At 46.9% G+C, this 24735-nt stretch overlaps 1 protein-coding gene across 12 annotated transcripts in view; it reads right to left on the bottom strand.

The window, feature by feature from the left end:
* The window catches only part of MYO9A (myosin IXA), a 162649-nt gene that overhangs the window by 114629 nt on the left and 23285 nt on the right, over positions 1-24735 (bottom strand). For all 12 annotated transcript variants that reach the window (XM_052672077.1, XM_052672080.1, XM_052672086.1 and 9 more), the window contains exon 2: positions 16985-17906. In XM_052672077.1, coding sequence (XP_052528037.1) covers positions 16985-17827 — 843 coding nt within the window. In that variant the 5' untranslated portion in view covers positions 17828-17906. The remainder of the gene's footprint in view (positions 1-16984; positions 17907-24735) is intronic.

Below are 24735 nucleotides of genomic sequence, written 5' to 3'. Positions count from 1 at the left end.
AAAATGTAATGAAAGCACTCTCTTGGAAAATGTTTTGGCACCAGTGTAATTGAATAAAAGAAGTTCCAGTGTGTGTGAAGGAGCTTTCAAGAAAACCACTGAGCACAGCAAGATGTTCTAAACAGGAGTCATTTCAATGCACAGTTTGAGGGGAGATTTCAAGTTTTGCTGATGCAGGGGCTACATGAGAAATTGGATTTAATGCCATTAGTGGCATCATTACTGGCAAACGCTCCAACTTTGGCAGCATACTCCTTCTTTTCCAGGTAAGCACTTGGGAAAAGGACCAAGAAATTACCACTACGATGCAACAAAATGACTTCAATGTGAGCTTCACAGGACTTTGTAATGTGGATGGAAGTAGAAAACAAACACAGAAAATACGAGTCTCGTTGTTCAGAGACTTTCCCCTCTCTCCATGCAATGTGAGTATCCCAATTAGAATCACTGAATCATTCAGATTGGAAAGACCTCTCAGGCCACCAAGTCCAACCATAATAATAAATAGGAATAGCAGAATAAACAAAGCAGCAGGCCACAAAACACAAACACTTAGTATGAACTTAAAGTGACCGTCCAGCAGCCTGTGTTACGGATGGCACCATCAGCCACACCGTGATTTCTCCACTTGCAAAATCTTCTTCACAAACCAAGCTTAAGCACCACAAACAGCTGACTCTACATCTGAAGCTTCTCTATAGTGACAAGAGGCAGCAGCAGTGTGTGTCAGGATGGTGGCTGGTTTCTTTTATGCAGGCCAATGAGGCCTCGCTGCACGTAACGCAGCGCTCGCTTCCCTGGGCTGAGGGCAGGATGACACATGCAGTGCCGAAGCCACCCTTGCTGGTGGAGTTACACAAGAATGGAAACACTCACAAGTCCTGAACCTCACAATTACTTTCATGCAAGCCAGAGCCCCATCCACTTCTCCCCATCCGCAGCCCCTACTGTCAGGAGTGGCCTTGGCCAAGCACGCGCCCCATGGCCACCCGCCAGCCCCAGGGCGGCCTCTCCACATTTTCCCCTATGTTTTTGTTTTTTGTTACGATTCCACGAGGGCCATAAACATTTAGAAGCCAGTTTCAGCTTCACACTGCATGCTTGGACAGCCCTGACAGCACTGCAAACTGAAGCACTCCCCTGCTCCATCCCTGACAAAAAGTTTTCCTGCAGTTTGTCACCAAAATCGGTGCCACAAACTCAGAAAGCATCCCCAGTGTCGAGCCTCCCATCTGGAAGCTCTTAGCAGAGCCACGGGGTCACGATGTATACTTTACACACATATTTTCGTGATTTTCCCAGGAGAAATATGTGTAATGAATAAAAACACAAACACGTTAGCAGCAACAAAAACATACCACTGTAATCTGAAACGCAGCCTGGCTTCTGCGCGTGTTATCCTTCCTTCTGGATCCCGGCTACTCTCTGCTAGCTCAGACCAAAACAATACACATAATACAACAGAAAACTGTCAGAGCTCTTCTGTTGAGTTGGCATGGTCAAAAAAAAAAAAATCACACTGTGCCACGTAAAATCCTACTGCGTGAGGGAAGATGAGGTGGAGCACGGAGGTGCAAGACTTCACCTCTTCCCTGATCTTCTGATGGGCTACAGAAATAAGCTGCAACTCCTCAAGGAGATGCCAATATTTCAAGAGTGTTTGTGCCATGAATTTGGTGCACCATGCCCAGGAGGACGGCTTGCTCACACGGCAGCAGCTGGGTGGGCTGTGCTTCCAACATCCTGTGGGCTGGAGGCAGCTCCCAACACCCAGCCAGCAGCAAAAGCACCTTTTCTCCTCCTGCAGCACCCACAATGGACGACGACCTTTTCTCTAACGTGTCGCAGAGAATTATAATTGGCTCATCTGCAGCAGGAGTATTTATTTGATAAGCAGCTGGAAAACCAAGGCTGGCGCTGGCTGCTGGCAGGCAGCAAGAGGGAAGCTCAGAGATCAATATGTTTTTATTGACCAAAGCTGGACAGCTTGTTTGTCTGACCAGAGCACGCAACTGCTTAAAAACATATTTTTATGTGTTAAGTACAGCAAAATCCTATTTTCCATTTTCCATTTTTGAGGCTGTGATGGAGATATTTTCTATAAGAAGGACAAGTTGGTGAGCGTGGGGTACGTGTGACCCCACAGCACTCGTGATCTGCACAGGCAGGATCAGGCACGGCGCAGTGCGGAGCAGCCGCTGCCCCGGGGCATGCTGCAGGACAGGCTGCAGGCCGCAGTGCCTCAAAATGGAGCAGCAGCTCTCACTGCACAGTGCCTCCAACACAGAGCCAGTATTTCTGAGTTTAAAAAAAAAATAATCAGCTGAAAAAAAAGAGAGCCCTGAATGAATCAACCTAAAGGAAGCGTGGTGAGATTCTGCACTACGGCTTTGTGGTATGCAACAAATGCAAAAATAGTGCTGATATTTTTCTGTCACCCATTGTTTTCTTAGCTAGCCTTTGCTAAAAGCTGAGTGTTTGAACACCGCTTCCAACACTCCAGACTCCAAGCTTACAGTTACAGGAGCCAAAGGTAAAGCAGCATGGTCTCGTGATTTAGAACCGGATTTGTGAGCCCCTGACCCTTCTTTTGGGTTGGAAACATTTCCTGAATTGTGCAGTAAAGGAAGATGCTCCCAAGCTCCTATTACTGCACAAATTAAACAATCCCATCTGCAGGGAGCTGGGAGGAGAACACCACGTCCTCAAGGATGCCTAAAATCTGCAGTGTAAATGAAGTCTCCAAAGACACTTAATAGCACGTATGTTTGCAATCTCAAGTCTTCACACAGAACGGCTTTTACTCATATTGGGGAACACGAGATCCTCAGAAAAACCAGCTGTGTTATGGACAGCCAGACCACGACTCGCTCAGGGTGAGTGATGCCGCTGCCTGCTGCACCGGGAGCCACGCAGTTGAACTCTGCTGTAGCACTGCCTGACAGCACAAGAAAAGAGGAAGATGCACTGGGAAATTCATGGGGATGCTGCTTGTCTTTATCAGTGACCAACAGCCACGGCAGATCTTGTCTACCAAATAATTCTGTGCAAATAAGCAATGCCATTACAGAGACTTCACTTGGGGACGCATTCACCAAATCCTCTCCGTCCTTGCTGAGCTGTGGCTTCCAGCAGGCCGACGCTGCATGCAGAGTTTGTGTAATCCACTTTGTTTAACTGCCATCATGCTGCCTGACAAACCCAGCCTGCTTCCCATCCAAAAGACACCTGAAGGTCTCCATCTGTGTGATACACAAACCCCCAGCGCACACAACTCGCTCACCCTGCAGGAACCTGCAAGCTCTGCACACCCAACACACAGCGACACCTTTCTTTGTTCAGGCCCTGAAGAACCACGACCATGTGCTGAAGCTCTGCAGCAATTCTTCTGTAGCACAGCCTATGGAAAGCAAGGGAAATCACAGCCTGATATCACTGCTGCAGTAGCTGAGATGAGGTAAGATAGAAGTGAGGCCAATAGGTAAAAATACCATTGCCTGCCATTAGGATAGCAGGAAAACTGAGTAGGCTGTTGGGTATGTGTGCATTCTGCCAGCCTGCAGCAAACCTCAAAGCTCCTGTGCACACACAAAGTATTTTTTCCTCTGTGTAGCAAGAGAAACACCTGTGGAACCCAACTGGAGAAAAGGACCTCGGCCAGCACAGCACAGGAATGGCAAAACTCAGCACTCCCTGTGTGGAGCTCCAATCGTGCAATTTACACCCTACATAACACCACATTTTCCTCTGTTATTTGGAAGTGGGCAGCTACATAGCACGTACATACCACATCGAAATGAAGAGTGGGCCGCAGTTAATTATGCTTACTTGGTGAAAAATGAACTACAAACCAGCATTTGCAAGGAAAGGAGAGGATGGCACTCCATGGGAACGCTGCTTCAGCTTTACGAAACAAAGACACCATTAGTGGGAGCTAATGGGGGCTTGGCTTGCATCTTTTGTCTTTGAAGACAGTGTATTAAAAGCATTTCTTTATTGATTTTAATCAGCAAGCAAAATACTACATTAAACAATTAAACTCGTGCAAAAACAGGGTTTCTCCTCGGCACAGTTCTGCCTGCAGTTGGAGAGGAAGAGGAATGGCAGAGGAAGCTAAAAAATGACAGAAAGGAAAAGCACAGAAAGAAACCTTTCTTTCAGTTAGGCGGGCACGGCTCAGCCTTCCTGCTCTTGTTTATGCCCACCGGGCAGAACACAGCACGACTGTCCTACCTCGCGCTGGCCTGGTTTCAGCTTCAGGAATGCTTTGGTTGTTCGGCCCCTGGCATCAGATCCACAAGGCTTTCACTCTGCCAGTCCCTTTTCTGCTGTTTCTTCCCCGTCTGACCCTTTGAATGCCATCCATGCACGCAGGATCTACTGACAATTCATCAGCTGTCTAGACTGACATCGCTGTAATAATTAAAATCAAGGTGGAAATTGAAACAAAGCATGGAAAAATTCCCACAAATGGGACCAAAAAGGGGGAAGAGGACAGAATGAATGCTGGAGGGCTGCATGTAGCTCAAACTGCTGTGTGAAGATAAGTGCTGAGCAATAGCATCACCATAAGAGAATCCCAGCACTGCTGCGCCCGGCACCTGGAGACATGTTCTGCGTGGGACTGAAATCCCAAATGGGCCTGAAAGCAAAGCACACGTAAACACACTGCAGAAAATGAAGAAGCATCAAATCCAATGCTCTGAAGCCTAAAATGGTCAGACCATGGCACCACAAGATGAGGAGTGCCAGCGGGGAACCAAGGGCTCTCAGCAGTAACACTGCCAAGCACATGACACCAAATACACCCCAATATTCTTCTCCAACGTGAGAGATGCAGTAACATGCTATGTTTCAGAGTCATTGCTTTGCTTCCTTTTTTTTTTTTTTTTTTTTAATCTTTTCCCCATTCTATTTGCCTCTGTCCTTTCCAAACCACTGAACACAGCCACCTCTGCTCAGAAAGCCCTTTGCTTGAGACGCGACGGCCAGATAGGAGAACCCACACAAACAAAACCCCACGCTGTGTGTTTTCTCAGTGCACTAGGGGAACCCCTGCCAAAAGTAAAAAGAAGCTCTCTATATAGGAGATCACATTTATAAGTGCATTTATAAGCTACTGCATACTTAAGTGGGTTGGGGAACACCAAAAAACAAATGCATCAACATCATCTCCTCTAAGAGGCAGAAGCAGACACTGACATCTCTACCAACCCACCCAAGTGCAAACTCCCCACAACCTCCCAGCCCATCCCAAAACAGAAAGGGATCGGGCCACTGCTCAATTCAGCCAAAAGGAACAAAAGCAAACCCAAGAAGCAAACATTTCACTGTGAATAAAGCACCAGTGGTTGCCAGCACCCAGCCGACCACAAGCCCCTTCCTGCAGAAGCACTGCTTTTGGTAGCACATGAGCAGAACGACGTGTGGAGCTGGCTAACTCTACATGAAGTCAAAGCAAATCTTAGAGTAGAAATGCAGTGTTTTCTCCCAGTGTACACAACTTAGTTCTAAATTAAAGCCTATTTTACTACTTGAATTTCCAATTGAAAGCTACCGACTTAATTAAACTCTCAGGAAAAATTACTGCTTAAGATCCTTCAACATCGTTACCACAAAGCAATTTAAAAATTACATCCACTGAAGTCCAAATGCAGACTGATGACTCCTGCAGACTTCAGCACAGCTCCCATGGACCCCTTCTGCCTTCAGAGCTGACAGTCAGGGCAGCCTCATTTCTCCGAAAGCTTCACACGCTGCCGGAGCACAAACAGCCAGCTGTTCTCTCAACAGCCATCTCAGCTAACCATGCGCCATTTTCCTCCAGACAGACAGAATTAATGCACAAAACTTGACATAGTTTGTTCATATTTGAATACAAGCGATTCTGCTTATTCGTGAATCTATCTGAATGAAGCTTGCCCAGCAACAAGAAACAGCAAGGGCAGAAACAGCTGATCCCATCGATCTACAAGAGATTTGCAGCCTAAATAGGGGGGAAAAAAAAAGACTACAGATTCCTAGAGTGCACAAGGGCAGCACAGAGACTCCATCTGCACACAGCACAGCTCTCAGGGCCCTTTAAAAGCCCAGTGATCAATAAAGCGCAATTGGAAAACTTCGTCAGAGGGGTCTGCTAATGCTGTGGAGATTAAGCAGACGCTGATGTATGTTATCTCAGCGTTGAGTGGGTCGTTCTTTGAGAAGAGTGGACGCTGCCAGCGCAATAACGCCGCTGTGCCGCGCAGCACGGTGACTGCGTGTGAGCGCTCGGCTGCACTGACCACTGGTGGTTTCCCAAAGCTCAGCACAATCCCAGCTCTGGTTATTACTCCATTCACACCCTCGCGTGTGCCAATATCAGAAAACCCCAGAGCTGTGACCTCCTTGTGCTGGAATCGTGCGCTCCGTCAGCACACACGCTCACCCATCCAAGTACGCGTCCGCCCTGTCAATAACACAGCCTGATAAGTTTAATTAATAGCCCCGCTTGAAAAACAGGCAAACATCAATAGGAACCCCTCCCCCTCCCCAAAAATCAATATGTTTTCTCTCAGCTTTATTGAAATTATTTAGCTTTCCTGTACCAGATGAAAACCAGATGTCCCACAGAGGGAGCGGCTGCACAAGCCAGAAGGAAAAACCAAGGCAGCAACGAGCAGGGCCCACCCATTCATTACCCCCGTATTTCACTCAAGCCATAAGGCTATTTATATTGCATCTCTATTATTACAAATATCGTAATCGTGATGTAATTCTGGAAACCTCAATTTTCTCCTCCGTAGCTGAGGAAAGGAGAAAGCAGCACGCGACTTGAACGGCTCCAGCAAAGTTCCTTTGTGCTGCATAAGCACTTTCAAAAGCCTCGCTCAGATTAATGCCAATATTATGGTCTGTAATCCCTTTTGAAGCAGACCAAGCCCAGTATTAATGCAGGCTCACTGGCTCTTGGATGCCTACTTGCTGTACTTCCAATATGAAAAAAGGAGTTTGTGCACACGAGGTGATTTGGGAAGTATCACCCCATGCACACTCCTGGGAATATTAGTTTTATCCACACCATTTGCATCAGGAGTGGAGCTGCATGATGTAAAAAGCCAGGAGTGAGACAAAATGAAGAGTGATTTGCAAAGTGTCTGCTATACACAAGGGCAAAATGGTAGGTGACCTGACCTCACTGGATTTTTGCTGTCACACTGGAACAGGCTGCTCAAGGAGGCTGTGGATGCCCCATCCCTGCAGGCATTCAAGGCCAGGCTGGATGTGGCTCTGGGAAGCCTGGGCTGCTGGTTGGTGACCTGCACACAGCAGGGGGTTGGAACCAGATGGTCATTGTGATCCTTTTCAACCCTGGCCTTCCATGATTCCATGATTTTCAGGCATAATTCTCAAGAAAAGCACTGTTTTCTAACTCTTCTGCAAGCTTTGTCAATGTCTTTGCTCAGGGTCTTCTCATCCAATGCTTCTGGCAGTAGAGCTCTTGAACTTTAATCAACTCTATGATAGCCATTATAGAAGCTGCAATTCAGAGCACAGGCCCAGCTTCTTCAATTTGCAGAAAAAGAAAAGCCAATGGGGAAATGAGCCTTGTCATGCTAGATTAGCTGCACAGAAATCAATCATCAGACCCTGTTTGCATACAGGCAACACACACACAGCCAGCAACACTCAGAACCACAACAGCAATCGCAGTCACCAAGCAAACACGGAGCTCTCGGTGTGGGCCATTCACTCACTTTACAGAATCACAGAATGGCCTGGGTTGAAAAAGACCACAATGATCATCTGGTTTCAACCCCTGCTATGTGCAGGATCACCAACCAGCAGACCAGGCTGCCCAGAGCCACGTCCAGCCTGGCCTCGAATGCCTCCAGGGATGGATTTCTTCCAAACAGATGTAACACTTAAAATTCTCCCAACATTAAGCTGCTGTTGATGTCCAGTTCCATTCCCCATCGTAAGCCATGAACCCACAAACACACTCAGGCATTCACCAGGACCAAAGCAAGCAAGCAGCAACACCTCACCTTCCCATTAACAGACGCAAGAGTTGCAACAGCAGACAAAATTTCATTGCTAATGACTCTCCAAAGTATTTCTGGTATCTGACACAGACGGACGAGCTTTTTCATAACATGAGTAAAGGGTTTTTTTTTGCTATTGTATGCATTCCTCTGAAGCCTGAGAGTTAAGTTCACATCATGCTTTTCAGAAGGAGGATGCCAAACCGCAACCCAGCAAACTACGCTGGGTTTTACTTGATTAATCGCTTTGGCCTCCTGCATGACACCTCCAAAGCAGAGTCGTGTTCAGCAGCCCAATCCCTTGATACGTGTGAAATATCAACACCCTGGAGCTCAGATGCAGAGGGAGGAGAAACATTTCTGTGTTTTACTTTTCCCTGGAAGGCCGGCTTTGCTGCACATCGGTGCATTGCGTTTTGTGGGGCTGATCCATAGCTGACTGAGAGCTCTGGGAAGGACAGGATGGAGACGGGAGGGAGCCGAGGCACCGCTGCTAAAACAAAAAGAGCAACCAAATGCAAAAGCTGCACGTTGCATTTGGCAGCACGCGGGGATTAGATCACTGCGAATCCCAGCTTAAGCCCCTTAATAAAGTTCAAACATGAATTTCCTGACTAAGGTAAAAAGCCTGGCTAAAATTTATGAACTGCTGGCAAGTTTACCTCCATCCCAGAGGCCTCCAAATACCAAGAAAACTCTGGCCCACAAATGCAGAGTTCAGGCAGATAATTCAGCTACATTCCTCTGTTAGCATCGCTGGAGCTGGAGCTGAGGCAATGAGGAAATAAAGTGCAGTGAGAACGAAAAACATGCCAGTGAAACACGAAGTAAATACCCACGCCGTGCATCACATGGCCATCGCTCCCTGCCGGCAGCAGCGACTGCAGGGCTCGCTCTCATGCACACTGCTGCTGCAGCACAGCTGGGCTCAGGCACCAGCAGTGCTATTCTGTGGTTCTGCAAACAACCTACTTCACTACTGAGGACACTACTCTCCAGAACACACCCCCACTTTTTCAGAGCCTTAAACTAAACTGCAAAATGCTATTTCCAAAGCTCACAAAGTTTATTTTCAATTAAGGAGTGGATACGAGCCTCGCTCAGAGGGACATTTAATTTCCTGCTCTAGGGAGGCAAGCAAATCTTCCCTAGCTTCACCAGACAGCCCACTCCACCTACCAGCAGCTGATTCCTATCTCTGCCCTGAACAATGCCTTCTAAGAAGCCTCATTGTGCTCATTTCAGAGCCCTTCTGATCTGCAGGGTGAGGAGCATTTGCAGTCCAGAGGAGGTTTTGTACAGACTGGGAACTGGGAATGCAAAGCTTGCAGCGTGTGCAAAGGGCAGAGAGAAGCAGAGGCACTGGGATGCAGCACTCAGTAAGCACAAGCCTTTCAATGAAACGAGGCTTATCCAGAGGTGGAGGAAATGTCTTGCTATATCTGTTACCTGTCACTAACTACCTGGCACTGGCATGCAACAGATGCTTTCTCATTTTCATCTATATCTGGAAACAACAATTTCTGCTCTTCAGAATGGTTTTCTGCAGCACCAAGATCGCTTCCACTAAAATATATAAATGCAACACATAAATCAGCAGTTTCACAGTGAAATTTGAAAGTTTTAGGAAGAAAACCCACAGATGACCCCCACTGCTCAGCAAGCAGGGACACAGCACTACCCCCTGTATCTGCCCCTGCCAGTCTGCATTTCCTAACTCTAAGTATGAAGGAAGCAGTAATTCTTTCAAAGAGAAACTAATTTTGTATTTAATTAAAATCAGTTCAATCTCATCCTTGAGCAGAGGGAACCAGAGGGATGCAGTGGTGCTGCTGAACAGCTGTGAATCAGCGTTGCCAAAAAAACATAATAACCAAAAAGACGCCACCAACATTTTATCTTTTTCTTCAATTTTGGTGAAGCTTTACAGGACACACCATGGCACCACAGACATTGCAAGAGTCACTGTTAAATTCACTTATTTTGGAAGCCAGAGGCTGGACCAGAGCCCTGCCCTCACAATCCCACCCAGCACACAGCATCACCCCTTTCTCAAACACTCCCAGAAGCATTTCTAAGCCAGCCCTCAGCTCTGAGGCAGATGGAGGCTCCAACGTTTTGCCCTCATCTCAGACATGAGCATTTTCATTCACCTGCCTTCCTTCTCATTTGACATCACTCACACAAGTCTTCCCCAAGGTTATACAAACTAAGTACACCTGCCTACTCTGTGGCCACCTGCATCTCTGTTATTCCTATCACGAGTGCTGCACAGGAATCCCATTTCTCTGTTCTTGCTCCCTTCCACCAAACATACTACGGATTTAGAAAACATTGGCAAAAAATAATCAGGTTTTCTTGTTTTTATCTTGGCCAGAAATCACTGATTTTAAACTAAATACATTCAATATTACTTAAAAAAAAAAAAAAAAAAAGAATTGATTACAATTACCCAAATTCCTATTTCTTTTACTAGCGCTTGTGGATTATTTGGCTTCCAGGTACCCTTTGTAATGAAGCCAACTGATGCACTTTAAATAATCACAGAATCACAGAATGGCCTGGGTTGAAAAGGACCAAATAATCATCCAGTTCCAACCTCCTGCTGTGTGCAGGTCGCCAACCAGCAGCCCAGGCTGCCCAGAGCCACATCCAGCCTGGCCTTGAATGCCTGCAGGGATGGGGCATCACAGCCTCCTTGGGCAACCTGTGCCAGTGCCTCACCGCCCTCTGATGAAAAACTTCCTCCTAATGTCCAACCCAAACCTCCCCTGTCTCATTTTAAAACCATTCCCCCTTGTCCCATCACCATCCACCCTGACACACAGCCGTTCCCCCTCCTGTTTATCCGCTCCCTTCAAGTACTGGAAGGCCACAATGAGGTCTCCCTGGAGCCTTCTCTACTCCAAGCTGAACAAGCCCAGTTATGGCACTGGAGGAAAAAGGTGAAACGCTGAAAGAATGAAAGAAAACTGAAGATAAACATGGAAGACGAAGACTGAGAATGAATGGTAAAAACAAAGCAATTACCCCAAAATATGTGGCAAGGGGGTAAGAAGCACAGGAGGAAGGGAAAGGTAAGATAGGGGTGAACAAACAGCACTTCTTCCAGCAGAGGCAGAGCTCTGCTTGTCAGCCACACTGGGGAAACAAAATCGTTGCCCATTCTTAAAGGTGGAGAAAAAGGGGTTTCTCGTAAGCCTGCTTGAATAACGAGTCACTTTTCCTGCCATCATTTCAGGTCAGAAATAACCATCTCTGTCAGTGAAATGTAATAGAATGGACTTTCAGATTTGGGGGGGTAATGAAATATTTGATGACTTAAAAATGACAAATAATGCAGGGAAAAAAAATGTCAAATTCCATCATCGATGCAGTCGATCTGGATATTCCACAGACTGTACAGAAAAATGACTGAGTGATTCAAACCTGCTGAAGCAGATGAACACCACACTGATACAGAGGCATAAATTGCAAAATACCACATTTGGGAAGCACTGGTGGGAAGCATTCGGTGCAGGGGCATCGCTGTGTGCCTCCTTTGTGCTGCTGCTGTTGGAGGCCACACAAATTCTTCTCATCTTAGACACCATCAGGGCGATCTGTGCCAGGCCCCCTCAAGCTGCTCCGTGCACAGGAAGAGGAGAACATGAAGCACCCACTGCCTGACTCACAGCACACAGGAGCAACAGTAGCTGGACGCATGCCGGGTTAAAAACAGTAAGAAGAGAGCAAAGAGACAACACTGCCTCTCCCATTCGTACAGAGCCATTTTAAAGATAGGAAAACTGCAGGGCATGTGGTACAACCTCGTAACTTAAAAACAGCACACTGAAAATTGGACCTGGGGTACTAAACTAGATGGTCTCATTTCTTTTTTTCTGACAGAAAAGATGCTGCTGACAGAGCACTGATGCTGCTCTACAAAGCACTGGAGGAGCAGCTCAGGATGCTCCTCACCCAGCTTTGCATTGGTGGCTCCTGGTGACAGCAGCTCCTCCACATCCAGCACTGCAGGTCCGGCCGTGCCCAGCTCTTGGAGTTAATGGATGTTTTTCTCCACTCAATAGCTCTTTGTTCAGCTCCGGACACGTTTGGAAGCACAGCCTGCAGCTCTGGCAGGGGAGCAGTGTTGCACCTAGCTGCGGCCAGCTGCTGCCGGCAGCTCCCAGCTCAGGCAAGGAGGGGAGCTGCTTGCTTCTAGCTGAAGCCAAGCTTCATACACTCGAGTTAAATAGCTTTTAATTGCTGCTTACATATGCCTCCAACAATTCAACGAGAACGAAAAAGGAAGGCTGTTAGACTTCCAGGCTGCAAGAGTGAAGCTGTAGCTTCCACACACACCTGGGACTGGTGGTGTAATAACATGGCTCCAGAAGTTTAAAATAAAATCAAATTTCAATTAAAGAGATGACTGCAGTGCTGTTCCTAGGATTCCAACACAAATCCGCACCTACTGGGAAGGCACACAGCCCTGCACCTCTACAAAAAACTGAATGCTCTTTTACAAAAGCAACTCAAGCCATCATTCTTCCTCTCTTTTTTTGGCACTGGCTATCAGGGATGAATGACAGCAACAGCTCCTATGCACAGCCAGCAATGTTCACTGGCCTATGGCTGAAACATTTTTTTGTTATTATTTTTAAACAATTGAGAAATCCCTGCTGGGACGTTCAGAAGATGCACACAAACAGCTGCTTAGAAAACGTGTCTGGCTTTTGCAGTTTGCAACGCAGCACTTCTTGTGACAAACAAGACCTCAAGATGTTGGGATCGCTACGGGTTACCTAACAACCCAGCGCCAGCTCCTCGAGACCTGGGCACATCCATTACCTCTCAGGGATGTGTGGAAACCTGCTGCTTCTCTGTTTATGCTGAAAGTTAAAAAAAATGATGTATTGATTTAATAGATTGAGTTGCATCAGTCCTTTCCAGCAGTGCTGACACTGCTGGCTCCTCACTGGGTGGAGGAGAGCACCTGGTGGTGCCGGTGGCTGGGGGCAACACAGGAACTCTCCTCTGCTGAAAGGTGTAAAACCATGAAAACATCAAGCTCATCTTGAGGCTTTCAGCTCCTTTAATTAAAGGGAAAACAGTGTTTAAACAATTGTCACAAACAAGTCCCGAAAATTGATACTAGTCAGAGCAAAATGACAGTGAGAGAATGCTCCTGCTTTACTCCGTACACGAGATTTCAAACACTGTTAGCTTTTCTGGGATTTCTAGCACTGTTACCTTCACGCTGAGAGCCGATTTACTGCCATCTCACAAAGAGTCTAAGCTTGCATTTGCCCATTAAATGCTTTGTAAAAACACACATGCATTGTTTACAAAGCTATTTTCCATCAGTTTGCACAGATATACCCCCAAAAGTTTAAAGACCCACGGATGCCTCAGTACACAACCAAGACCTGCCTAAACAACCATAGCATGGTGGGTCACAGCGTGCACCACGTTCCTCACGTTAGGAGTTCAAAAAGAAAGACGGGAGACCCAGGTTTCCTGGTTTTTCCCCAGCACAGAAGGTCATAAGGGCTCCTTTGCAAGAAAAATGTCCATTGCTCATCAGGTGTAATAAGCACCTGAACTATCAGCGCTTACCTGAAATGTTAACTTCACCTTCATACCTCACATCCCATCCCGTCTTCAGGTTGGTATTTTCATCTCTTATTTGGATGGAAGAGAGAGAGAGCTAATCCAGGACAAGCTCATGCTTTTATATGATTGAGCTGTAGCTAAATATTCCACTTCAAGCACCTGGGAATCAAAGTGGGTCCCATAATTTCTCCCCACCAACTTTCCTACTGCTGAGATAATGCACCATTAAAAATCTTCCTTTGGATAGAAGCACGACCTTTGGAGCTCAGTTTGCTGGTTCAGAGCTGGGAAGCCAGAGCAACTTGTTCCCCAAGCACTCGGAATTGGTGGGTGCTGAAGGAATGCTTCACATGCAGCTCCTTACGCCAAGCTTAAATGGTTCTGGCCAAGCAGTTCTGACCTTTCTGACCATTGCACCTGGACTGGAAGCTGTGCATATTTGGGTATGGTGAACTAAGGCAGTGAATGATGCCACCAAGAGGGATTGAATGCTCGGGAAGCTGAATGTACGAGGACCAGGAACACTGCACAGGAAAACCAGAAACCCATCCCTGCATCTGACTGGGGACAGAACACAAAGTGGTTTGAACATGAGGCTGTGGATGCCCCATCCCTGCAGGCATTCAAGGCCAGGCTGGATGTGGCTCTGGGCAGCTGGTTGGTGACCTGCACACAGCAGGGGGTTGGAACGGGGTGATTATTTGGTCCTTCTCAACCCAGGCCGTTCCGTGATTCTGTGATACAAACAGATGTGTAGGTTGGAGGTAACGGCTACAAAACTGGTGGCCACCAGTAAAGGACCACTGAACACACACAAAACATCTGCAATTTGCAGTGCAGTATAAAGAGAGGAGAGTCATTGGCAGATGGTGTTTATTCCACAGAGTTCAACTATTTCACAGGAGCCCCGGAGTCACTACAGGAGAGACATACCAGTAACTGGAAGTCCTGCAATAACAACACTTTTGGAGAGCAAACCTCCTTTGGAATGAGAACGAAAGCGAAAACATTTCCTCTTCTATATGCTGCCTATTTCTCTCTCTAAAAAAAATGTCCAACTCTTGGAGTGTTTCACTGAAGGCCATACACACAAACCACACGTGCAAAACACCTGGCATGCTTCGTCGATGCCTTCTTAAATAACATCAGGGCTGGCATCTAAATGAAAAGCAACAATCCATACGGTAATTAAGCAGTGAAGCTATGCACTCCACATCCCTGATGGAGCATCAAGCTGAGCACAATGAAATTTTCACCTAAGGCATGGCATGAAGTGTATTGGAAACAGAACTACACGGGCAGTTGTTCCTCTGATATCTATGTAGAACATCTGAATCTGAGAAGCTGTGTTGGAACTAACTACGGCAGGAGTTCTGCTCTCTGGCAATCCAGCTCTACTGCTACCCTGCTGAAAATGCCATCTTCCATAGGTAAACAGGCTACATAAGGAAATGGGAAATAATTCAGAAAAATGCAAAGAAAATCACCTATTCAAACCTTGTCTTTATTAAAAAAAAAAGCACGTGGTATTTAGGTAATATAATTTATCATGAAATGAACAGAGAATTACATCATTTCACAGATGCCAGAACTAGGCAGAAGTGACAGGATTTGACTGAGGTCAGCCAGCAGAGTGAAACAGCCCTGCACAGCCGCTCTGAAAAGCACTGCTCCAAAGCAAGCCTGCCCACTGAATCTATTAGGAAAAGGGAAAAGACTTCAGGCTTATGTCAGACGCGCATCAGAAGGAGGCACCCCTGCACCCAGCTCCTGGACAACACCACAGCATTCAGATGACAGTAACAGCTTGCCTTGGAAAGCACAGCTTGGACAGAGCTCACCGGAACCTTGTAATGACTTCTGCAAGAAAAGAGCTCCAAAACAATAGCCTTGGGCTATTCCAAAAGGTAAAGCAGGAAAATAGCAAAGCTGCAGCAAACCTTGCGCTCGCTACGCTTCCGCTCCCTCCCTGCGAGCGTGGCTGCAGAGCTATTCCCAGGAACAGGCTGTGCTCTTGCAAGTGTTTTGCAAGCAGGCAGGGTACTAAATTGGAATGAGCTCCTGTTATTTGCTGTGCTCTGGTCTCAAAATCCAGAGTTGAAGCACCAACAGGTCCACCGCTGTGCACTTGCCTCTTAAAAGGCAAGCCTGAGATAAATGCAATTTTGTTTTCGATAAACAGAAGAAAAAGAGGATCCAAGGAGGGTTCTAAAGGAAGGGAAAAGAATGAAGAAAGAGGAAAAATGATACAGATGTTCAGCAGCCACCACAAACACAAGGAATCAAGAGGTCAACCTGCAAACTGTTCTCAAGGTAACAAGCCCTCAGAGCCAATCCTCTCTGCAGATCCCTTTTTAAGGCAGTTCTAGGAAGTGAAGGAAAAACAGAGGTATGCACATCTTATCTGTAAGGCTACTTGATTTGTGACTGCGTTGAATAGAACTGGCAGACCAGAAGAAATTCTGGATTAACCCAACCTCGGAGCGACCTGAAAGCAGCTGAAGTGCAACAAGAGAAGCGCAGCTGCCAGAACGAAGGAATGCAGAGTTCTGCCCCAAAAGCAAAAGGAGCAGCAGCCAGGATTCCCCAAACCCACAGTGCCCGGAGCCCAAGTCCTCGGGCTCACCAGTGGTATGCAGACAGAGAGCTGCTATCACTGCCTGCAGCTGCCAGAACACTTGCAGTGCTGCAGGAAGTATGGCCAACATATTCCGAGACACCAGCCAGGAATTAGGATACTCCCAAACAAACAGATGAAAGTTCACTCAGAAATAACAAAAAATGACAACTCTAACAAAAACTATTTCAACGAATTACACAATAGGCTCAAAGCAAATTAAGGAATGAATTACTGTATCCCACCTTTAGACTACCGTATCTGTAAAGGTAACGTTGCGGATCGTTCTACTTCATTTCCTTAGCAGAAAAGCCCTCAGAAAATAACATATGAGATAAGCTAGGTACTGATGACCAGAAAATAAACTGTTGGCTATTAAAATTCCTCTTGAACTATCCCCCAACTCAGTGAAGCACATAGAAAAAAAAATACCTACATGCTACAATGCCACAAATTCAGTCTGCAACGTACAAAATAAAGGTTACTGGCAATTCATGAAAGGGTATGAAGGGCGAAAACAAACGCACTAATGAACTTGCCGAAGCCATTTGCTGTGATTCTTTTCCCTTTCCTGAATCATGTAGTATTTACTCTCCAAGCTGAAAAGCAACCTCCCGTTACTGCTCATCCTGTTGTAACTCACTTTATTATCAGCGTTTACCAGGCAGCCTCGTAATAAAACCGCAACTACTTGGGTTTTTTACACCATGAGAAACTTTCCACACTGCTATCATTTCCATCTTACCTCAAGCACTGGTCCAGCTCCAAGAATAATCTGCTCGACTCCGCTAGCAAATCCTTTCTGGCTGAGGGCAGTGAGGTGATGAATCAGAAAGTTTGTGCTCTGCGTCTTCCCCGAGCCGCTCTCCCCTGAAATCACGATGCACTGGTTCTTCCTGCGCTGAAGCATGGCGTGGTAGGCCACATCTGCCACGGCGTAAATGTGGGGCTCCAGCTTGCCCAGCTGATGGTTATCGTACATTTTGACATACTTAGGGTTATAAATAGGTAGAAACTTGAACGGGTTGATAACTATGAGGATGCTGCCTACGTAGGTGTAGATTTTCTCTTGCTTAAAGCGGTTCCGGAGGTTCTCCAGGAGCGTTTTCTCGTTCAAGTCAGGCAGGCCGCACAAGTCATCGTAGTCCTTCTGCTGTGGCTGGGGCAGGAAGCCCCGCTCCACCATCCTGCGGCGCTCCTCCGTCACCCGCAGCCAGGACTGCAGGCTGCCATAGTGGATGGAACCATCGAGGTTCTTCTCCCGCAGGAGGAAGCGGTAATCCTCGCCGCTCGTCCGGTTCTCGAGAGCCATGCGAGGCCACAGCATCATGCGCTGGACCGGGCAGTCGGTGGGGTTGAGGATCCATTCCTCCCCACCGAACTCCTTCACTTCCGCGAGGACGTAGCATTTTGTTTTCTCGAGCTGGAGTTTATTGATGAGCGCATCGATCACCTCGGCAGCAGTGGAGGTTTTCCGGGCGGTGATGGGGCAATAGATGGTCCCTTCGGCGATGCTCCCGGGGTAGATGTGCAAGGTGTACTCGCTGTCTTCAAAGCGTCGTCTGCCTCCAACATCATTCACACTCATATTGGATCCTTTCCCATCAGTACTTGCACTGCATAGTTGGGACGGGCCTGGACGTTGTCAGGTCATCATGCTATCAACACTGAAAACGGAGAAAAAGAAAGAGGTTAAGCTCAAATGCTGCCCACTTCAGGCATATAAACAGGAAGGGGAACAACTGCTTACAAGGGTGGATAGCGATAGGACAAGAGGGAACAGTCTTAAGCTGACACAGGGGAGGTTTAGGTTGGATGTTAAGAAGAGGTTTTTCACACAGAGGGTGGTAAGGCACTGGAACAGGCTGCCCAAGGAGGCTGTGATGCCCCATCCCTGCAGGCATTCAAGGCCAGGCTGGATGTGGCTCTGGGCAGCCTGGGCTGCTGGTTGGTGACCTGCACACAGCAGGGGGTTGGAACGGGATGAGCACTGTGCTCCTTTGCAACCCAGGCCATGCTGTGATTCTATGATTCAGGCTCACCACTACTCAGACAGAGCCACCCACATCATCTCAACCTTTTGCAAGTTTTTCCCCGGCCCTGAGGCATCAAAGATGCAAGCAGCCCCCTGGTATTCCACGCATTCTCATTTTTACTAAGAATAAAATCAACACAAAAAGCATTCCTTTGGGAACAACACACCAGACAGCACGCTGAACCAGCAGTGACACAGTGCTCACGCCAAAAGGTGCTTCAGCTTCATCAAATATCACTACCAAATAGCTCACATGAGAGTTAGTTAGTGCCTCTATTTCTATGTTTGCAAGTTTTATGCAAACCTAAGGCAAGCATCATCCAAACATGACCTTGGAAAACTTTGGGAAACATAAACTATGGATTTTCTAGAGCCTCTAAGAGAACTCATCCTACCTTAGATTTAAAATGCCAGCTTAAGCAGCTTTAGTGAGCCACCTTAAGGGCACGTCCCAGCCGAGCAGAAAACGCTTTCCCTGTCAATTCAAAGGCCCTTCTGACAAGCAGTTAAAATGACTCTTGAAACAATGATTTATTTGCCTAGTCACAAGTTCAAAAACCACCCGTGACTCAGCCCTCATGAGCTTCAAGTTGTCTCAGACTGGAAATAGATTTAATTCCTTCACCAGTTCAAGAATCGAAACTGCTGATAAGCTTTGCTGCAGCACTAACAGAAGGAGGATCTTGCACTGGTTTCTTTTACCCACTCCTACCACTGCTCTGAAATCCAACCTGTGACACAAATCACTGAATTACTGCGTACTGTTAGGGTGCCTGACACTCTCAAATCTCAGCTGCTTTGCATTAAGACAAAACGACCACTCATCTCTCCTGGGAACCTCTTCCCTGCCCCAGAGCCATAACCCCACAGCAGTGGATATAACCTTTTTCTCCCAACCCATCAGGGCTCTAACAGTGGCACTTCTGCATCCACCAAGTCCACCTTACGTGTTCACACTTACAGCAGGTATGACACATCACAGCCCACTCACTCATGCAGTTTTATTTCTCTCATACTGCCTAAAACCCACAAAACTCAAACCCCTGGTGCTGAAACATCAAATATAGGAAACTTCTCGGACTTCATCCCCAAGAAGACGAGACACCCCACCGTCAGCCCCAAATAAATGCCATTCCAGAGCCAGAGGTCCTCAGCAAGTCACAACGAGCTCAAAATTCCCCTCAAAGATCTTCATGTAATTCCACTATCGAGACAGAAGAGAGGTGAAATTTCATATAGATGAAGGTTTGCGTGATGTCCAGGCTCATGCTGAGCTTTTCATTGAGCATCAAGCTCAGTGTGGTTAAAAGAAGTGTCAGAACCCACGCTGGGTCTGGGGTGCACCTGAGCTCCAGGTATTTGGAATTGGGTATTGGAACTCTTTTCAAACACTCCCCCTGTCCTTGTGTCCCAACACTGCCATCAGTACTCAGAACCGCACCGCTGGAGACTGGGATATTTAATTCCTTGCACACATTTCCAATATCCTCAAATGAAAAGCATTATTTTACGTTCTACCATTGCATTGTTTCTCACTCCCATATTTCATGAAGTATATTATCCCTAGCCACACGCTATGCGAAGCAGAGAAATTAATATGTCACAGTGAAATACATCAGGCATGGCTACACGGCGCATTGCTTGGTAGCAGGACATATATTATGCACTGGGAAGCACTCCAGCTGCTCTCCTATAGGTTTAGGATAGGCTCAGATGCAGCAGGGATGATGTCAGCTCTGCGCTGCGTTATACTTTCTTTGTCCAGCTCTGAGCCTCCGGTATCAGCTTCTCTTTAAGGAGGAAAAAACACTTAAGCTCAGTAATTCCTCATCGAGACTTTCCTTCAAAGCTTAACACGAGACGGTCAGCTATTTTTATTCAAGTTATCTGAGCCTATCAAAGGCTGCTGATTCACGTGAGAGCTGCAAACAATGCTTTAAGTCAATCACTGAGCAAAACCTCCTTCCACGGTGCCTCCTCCTTGCCCTGCACACTCACAAGCTCGGTAAAGCAGCCTGCCCCTCTGCCCAGGGTTGTTTTTTTCTTCCCCGTAGGAGCTGAATCCCCATGGCCTCAGCAGCACAGCAAACACCACCTGCACCCAAACAGCTCTGAGCCTGCCAGAAGGCAGAGCCAAGCGCCAGCCTCCCGCAGCACCCAACGCCCCGCGCTTCCATCCGGCACAACGAAATTTGGCGAGGTGAGAAAGTGGAGAGGTGTTAATTTGAGCCCCATAAATCCCCACAAGGCTCACTACGTGATTTACTCTTAATGACATTAAACAGGTCTTGGAGCATTACGCCGGGTCACAGAAATGTTAATGAAGGTAATTGCCTGCGGCCACCGATGGACAGGAGCCTGGCTCTGCTCAGCATCTGACACAGCTCACATGGGCAGTGAGTTTTACAACATACAAAGCATGATCTCCCAAGTGTGAGGCTGCAAACTAAGCCTCGTACCCTCCTGCATCACAAAGCACATTCATATTTACAGATACTTAGGAGCAGAGGATCCCACGTAAAAGTCACAACGATAACATGCTGACCAGCTGGCTGCAAGAAAACACGTCTTGTGATGGTCAGCTAGGCCTCTGAGATGTAAGTGGTGGTGTACATCTACACTGCAGGCAATCACAACGTGGTTAAAGTTTAAGGCAGTTAAACGCTGGTAGCAAACATGCTTTCTTAAAGAAAATATATATGCAGTAGTATATTGGGAGTGCTTTTGTATTAGGGAGTGCATTCTGAAGCAAGTTTTATACTCTAAGCAACATCACATGAGTGAGAATGGCTGCGTTACCTTTGGGAAAGTCCAAAAAAGTAGGGAGAAAGGAGTCTGGAGCCTCTGTGATTATGTATCACCACAAAGAGCACAAGTGCAGGCTTTCAGTTGCGCTATTTCCTGCTTTTCTGCTCAGAAAGACATATCTCAGTATTTTCCTTTTCAGGGACAATGTAAGCAGCACGTGGCAACAAGCCAAAATAAGCTGTCCACTGGAAGCATCAGTACCCGCTATAAATAATCCGAGACAGCTAAAGCTTGAAATGATGGCCAGGGCTTGCCAAATACTGGAGGACTGGAAAGAAAAGAGAGCAGTGTCAGAGCTGAGGCTGCTAGAGGGGCAGCTCTGGAAGCAAAGTTCATTTACAGTAACAGCGAGGAGTAACTACAAAAATAGAGAAACTTGCTTCCCTTTCCTAATCCTCAGACAACTGCAAAGCCTCGGCTGCTCGAGCCGCATCCCTGCACCAGGATGCACACCGTGTGCAGCAGAAACTCCTCAAGCAGATAACTTAATCTGAGACTGAACACTGAAACGTGCTGCACTGCTTAATCTGAACTTACTGGCATATGAGCTCTCTGCATTTCTCTTCGGCAGCAACAGAAGGGAGAGAGCAACCCTCAACAGTGAGCTGGTACCAGACTGGCACATCTGTCACAGCTGATGCCATCAAAACTATGGCATCCAGGAAAGGCAGAAAAGCCCGCCGTGATGCCAAATGTCTCCTTGCACAGGGAAGAGAAAGACAAGGGTATTTTCCTTAATTTATGAACAAAAAGATCTATAAAAACATGCAATGTTTCAGTCATCCAGCGCGCAGTTCCACAAACCAGTTCATTCAGACATCAGTACAATGCTAATCCTCCTCTTTTAACAGCCTTTCTGTTCTTTGCTTATCCTCTTCTATCATGAGAAGAGGAAGGTTTTCCTCTTCTCATGATAGAAAAATGAATATTGTAGCTTAATCATCTACCTCGGAACAGCCCAAAGAACCTCAGGTTGTAGGCACATGGGCATTGCCGCCTGAAAGTACCACGTCTGTACCTGGGTATTGGTGGGGGAGGACAGCAGGAGGACAGGGGGCTGCTTTGCAGTAGAATTGCTGCAGGGTTTCCATAAGAGAGCTTCATCCAAAAGAATAGTTTAATTCTTTTGGGGTTTGCAATTGGGAAAAGTGAGATTTCTGAGTGTTTCAGTGCTGGCTTGCAATCGCAGCTCAAATGGAGTTCAGAAGGAAGAACAAACATGGACAGCAAAGAAATCAGCACTCCAGGATTCTCTGTACACAGAGAAAAGCCCTCATGTACAAATTCCAGAGGAGCATACCTGGACTGACAGATGTCAAGCAGGAACCAACGCAACACAACGCCAGAGACACCAAACAAAAGTGCTGACCCTTCACTCCCCACCCCATAGCAAACCCAAACAATTCTGTAAATAACCCCTCGATCCCTGCAACCCAGGGCAGACTCATAAACACCACAAGCTGTTTATGTGGCTGATATTGTCATAACAAGAGAAGAAACCATGCTCGGCCAGCACTAAGCACCATCCCTGGTAAGGGAGGAGAGGAAGGCAGTGAAAGTATCTCTGCAAGCAGAGGTCAGCCCCACCACCACGCCTTGGGGGTCAGGACTACACAGAGCTCCTCAGTAAGATGCCCAGAATATGAAAGAAGCAGCTATGGATACAGAGCTAAAACCATGTCAACAGTTCCCAAAGACTTGTGGTTGCCCTTACTGAGTGCAACCTGACATAGGATGAGAACCCTTCATAAGCTGTCCCTAAGCTCGCCAGCTTTTCCACTGACTTGAAAATTGAGAGATGTCATCACAGCCTTGTTTTCCCTTATTTTTATTTTTTTTGTTCATCACTTCTTTCAGCAACTTGATTATTCACCTCTGTCCTAAACAGAGACCCACACTTCAGCTTGCTGCATGGAAGCTTCTCCACGACAGCAGCACTTGCCCTGCTGTGCAATGCAGGTCTTTCTTCTCTTCCTGAGGTGCACCCTGTTTGCCATGCTTGAATCTTACAATTCTTCCTATTTAAGAGGCCTGTGGATACACAGAATACCTCAGCAGATGATTTCAAATCCTGGAATTACCCAACATTTTGAGGTTTTGCTATTCCCCTGTGGTCCAAGAGCTATGAATGCCACTCAACAGCCTTTCTCCTAGCAGCTCCAAGCAGAGCCAGGACACTGCCACCTCTTAACCATCCCCTTGCTGACGTACTGCGTGGAAATCTGCTGGGCTGTAGCAGACCTTTTTGTAAGGCAAAATGGAAAGGGGAAAAAAAAAAAAATCACAGGAAAAACTGTTGCAAAACAGTTCCTAGAGGCCGTTGAAAATGGTTCCTATGAACAGGGAGCTGACTTAAGGCATGAATAATATCACAATCGCTTACTCTTCCCCTTAAGGTCAAAGCACCTTCTGTGCAGAGAATGAATCAGTGTTCAAGGAATTAATCACAGCCACGCTGTGAATGAAGCTCTTGTCTGCAGGGTTCCTGCCTCGCTCGCTGGAGAAGCTGCAGTAGGCATAGATGAAGGCTCTCTAACACGGAGCAAAAAGGGCCCTCAGGAAGGCATGCTGAGGTCTTGTGATGGAGGAAACTGAATGGGAGAAGTGATTTCCATCTCTACTTCCGTCACAGGCTTTCTGCATGATGCTGGGAGGCGAGAAGTGTGGTGCAAACAAGGCAAGTCACCGACGGCCACGGATGTTCCTCTTTCTTCGGATCCCAAACTGAGTCACTGCAGCCTGGTTCCTGGAAATGCTACAGTTCTCCTGAAACTCCACGCACTAAAATAGCCTGCTTTCTCATGGCACACACCCAGCAGTCAGCACTTCCCGGCTGATACTCACCATGGCCCCCTCCCTCTACTTCATCTATGAAATCACATCAGAGCGAGCAAGGACACCGATGCTGAGTACTTAGCATGTGAGCATCACCACTAAAAGCTCTGTTCTGACCAGGATGCTTGGTGATCGAGCTGGCACTGGGCACCCTGCTCTCCAGCTGCTCCCTGGGTCCTTTCTTCTGCAGTGTTCCCTAGCTTATGAAAGTCAGAAATCTGAAAAATAGAAGGTCATCCATGTAATGCTACAGTTTATCTTCTAACTTTAAATCAGAGCAACCACAGATGAAAAGACAGAGTGGGTCTGGGTCTTCAGAAGCCAAAAACCCAAAGGACCACAAGGGCTGGAAAGTGCAGCCAAGAAAAAATAAAGGATAAAATCAAAAGAAGTGTGCCAATGCTTCCCTTTAACACAGCCATCATAGATCCCAGGATTATTTGCTGAAGAACTATGAACTCAAACACAGCACCTTCCTATTCCTTCCCCCATCCCTGGGGACTCTGAAGGCCATGCCAGGCAGGGCTCTGAGCACCCGATCGACATGCAGACATCCCTGTTCCTTCCAAGGGAGTTGGGCTGGATGACCTTTAAGGGTCCCTTTCAACTCCAAGGATTCTATCATTCTGTCATCTCAGGAAGCGTGCCTGTACTACTCATATTTTTGTTAGCAGCCAGAGTGTTCAGATTGTGAACGTGAAGAAAACAGCATTTACAATAAAAGTCTTATGGAACCTGCTAAAAATGAAGGATAAGAAGCGCTGGAGCACAGAGACACTGCCAAGCATCATGCTGAGGATGCTCACCAGCCCCAAAAC

Source organism: Tympanuchus pallidicinctus, unplaced genomic scaffold (genome assembly GCF_026119805.1).
Source record: "Tympanuchus pallidicinctus isolate F22 unplaced genomic scaffold, pur_lepc_1.0 scaffold12, whole genome shotgun sequence".
Taxonomy (NCBI): Eukaryota; Metazoa; Chordata; class Aves; order Galliformes; family Phasianidae; genus Tympanuchus; species Tympanuchus pallidicinctus.
Note: the sequence above shows the minus strand (reverse complement) of the source record. Positions and strands in the feature narration are given on the sequence as shown.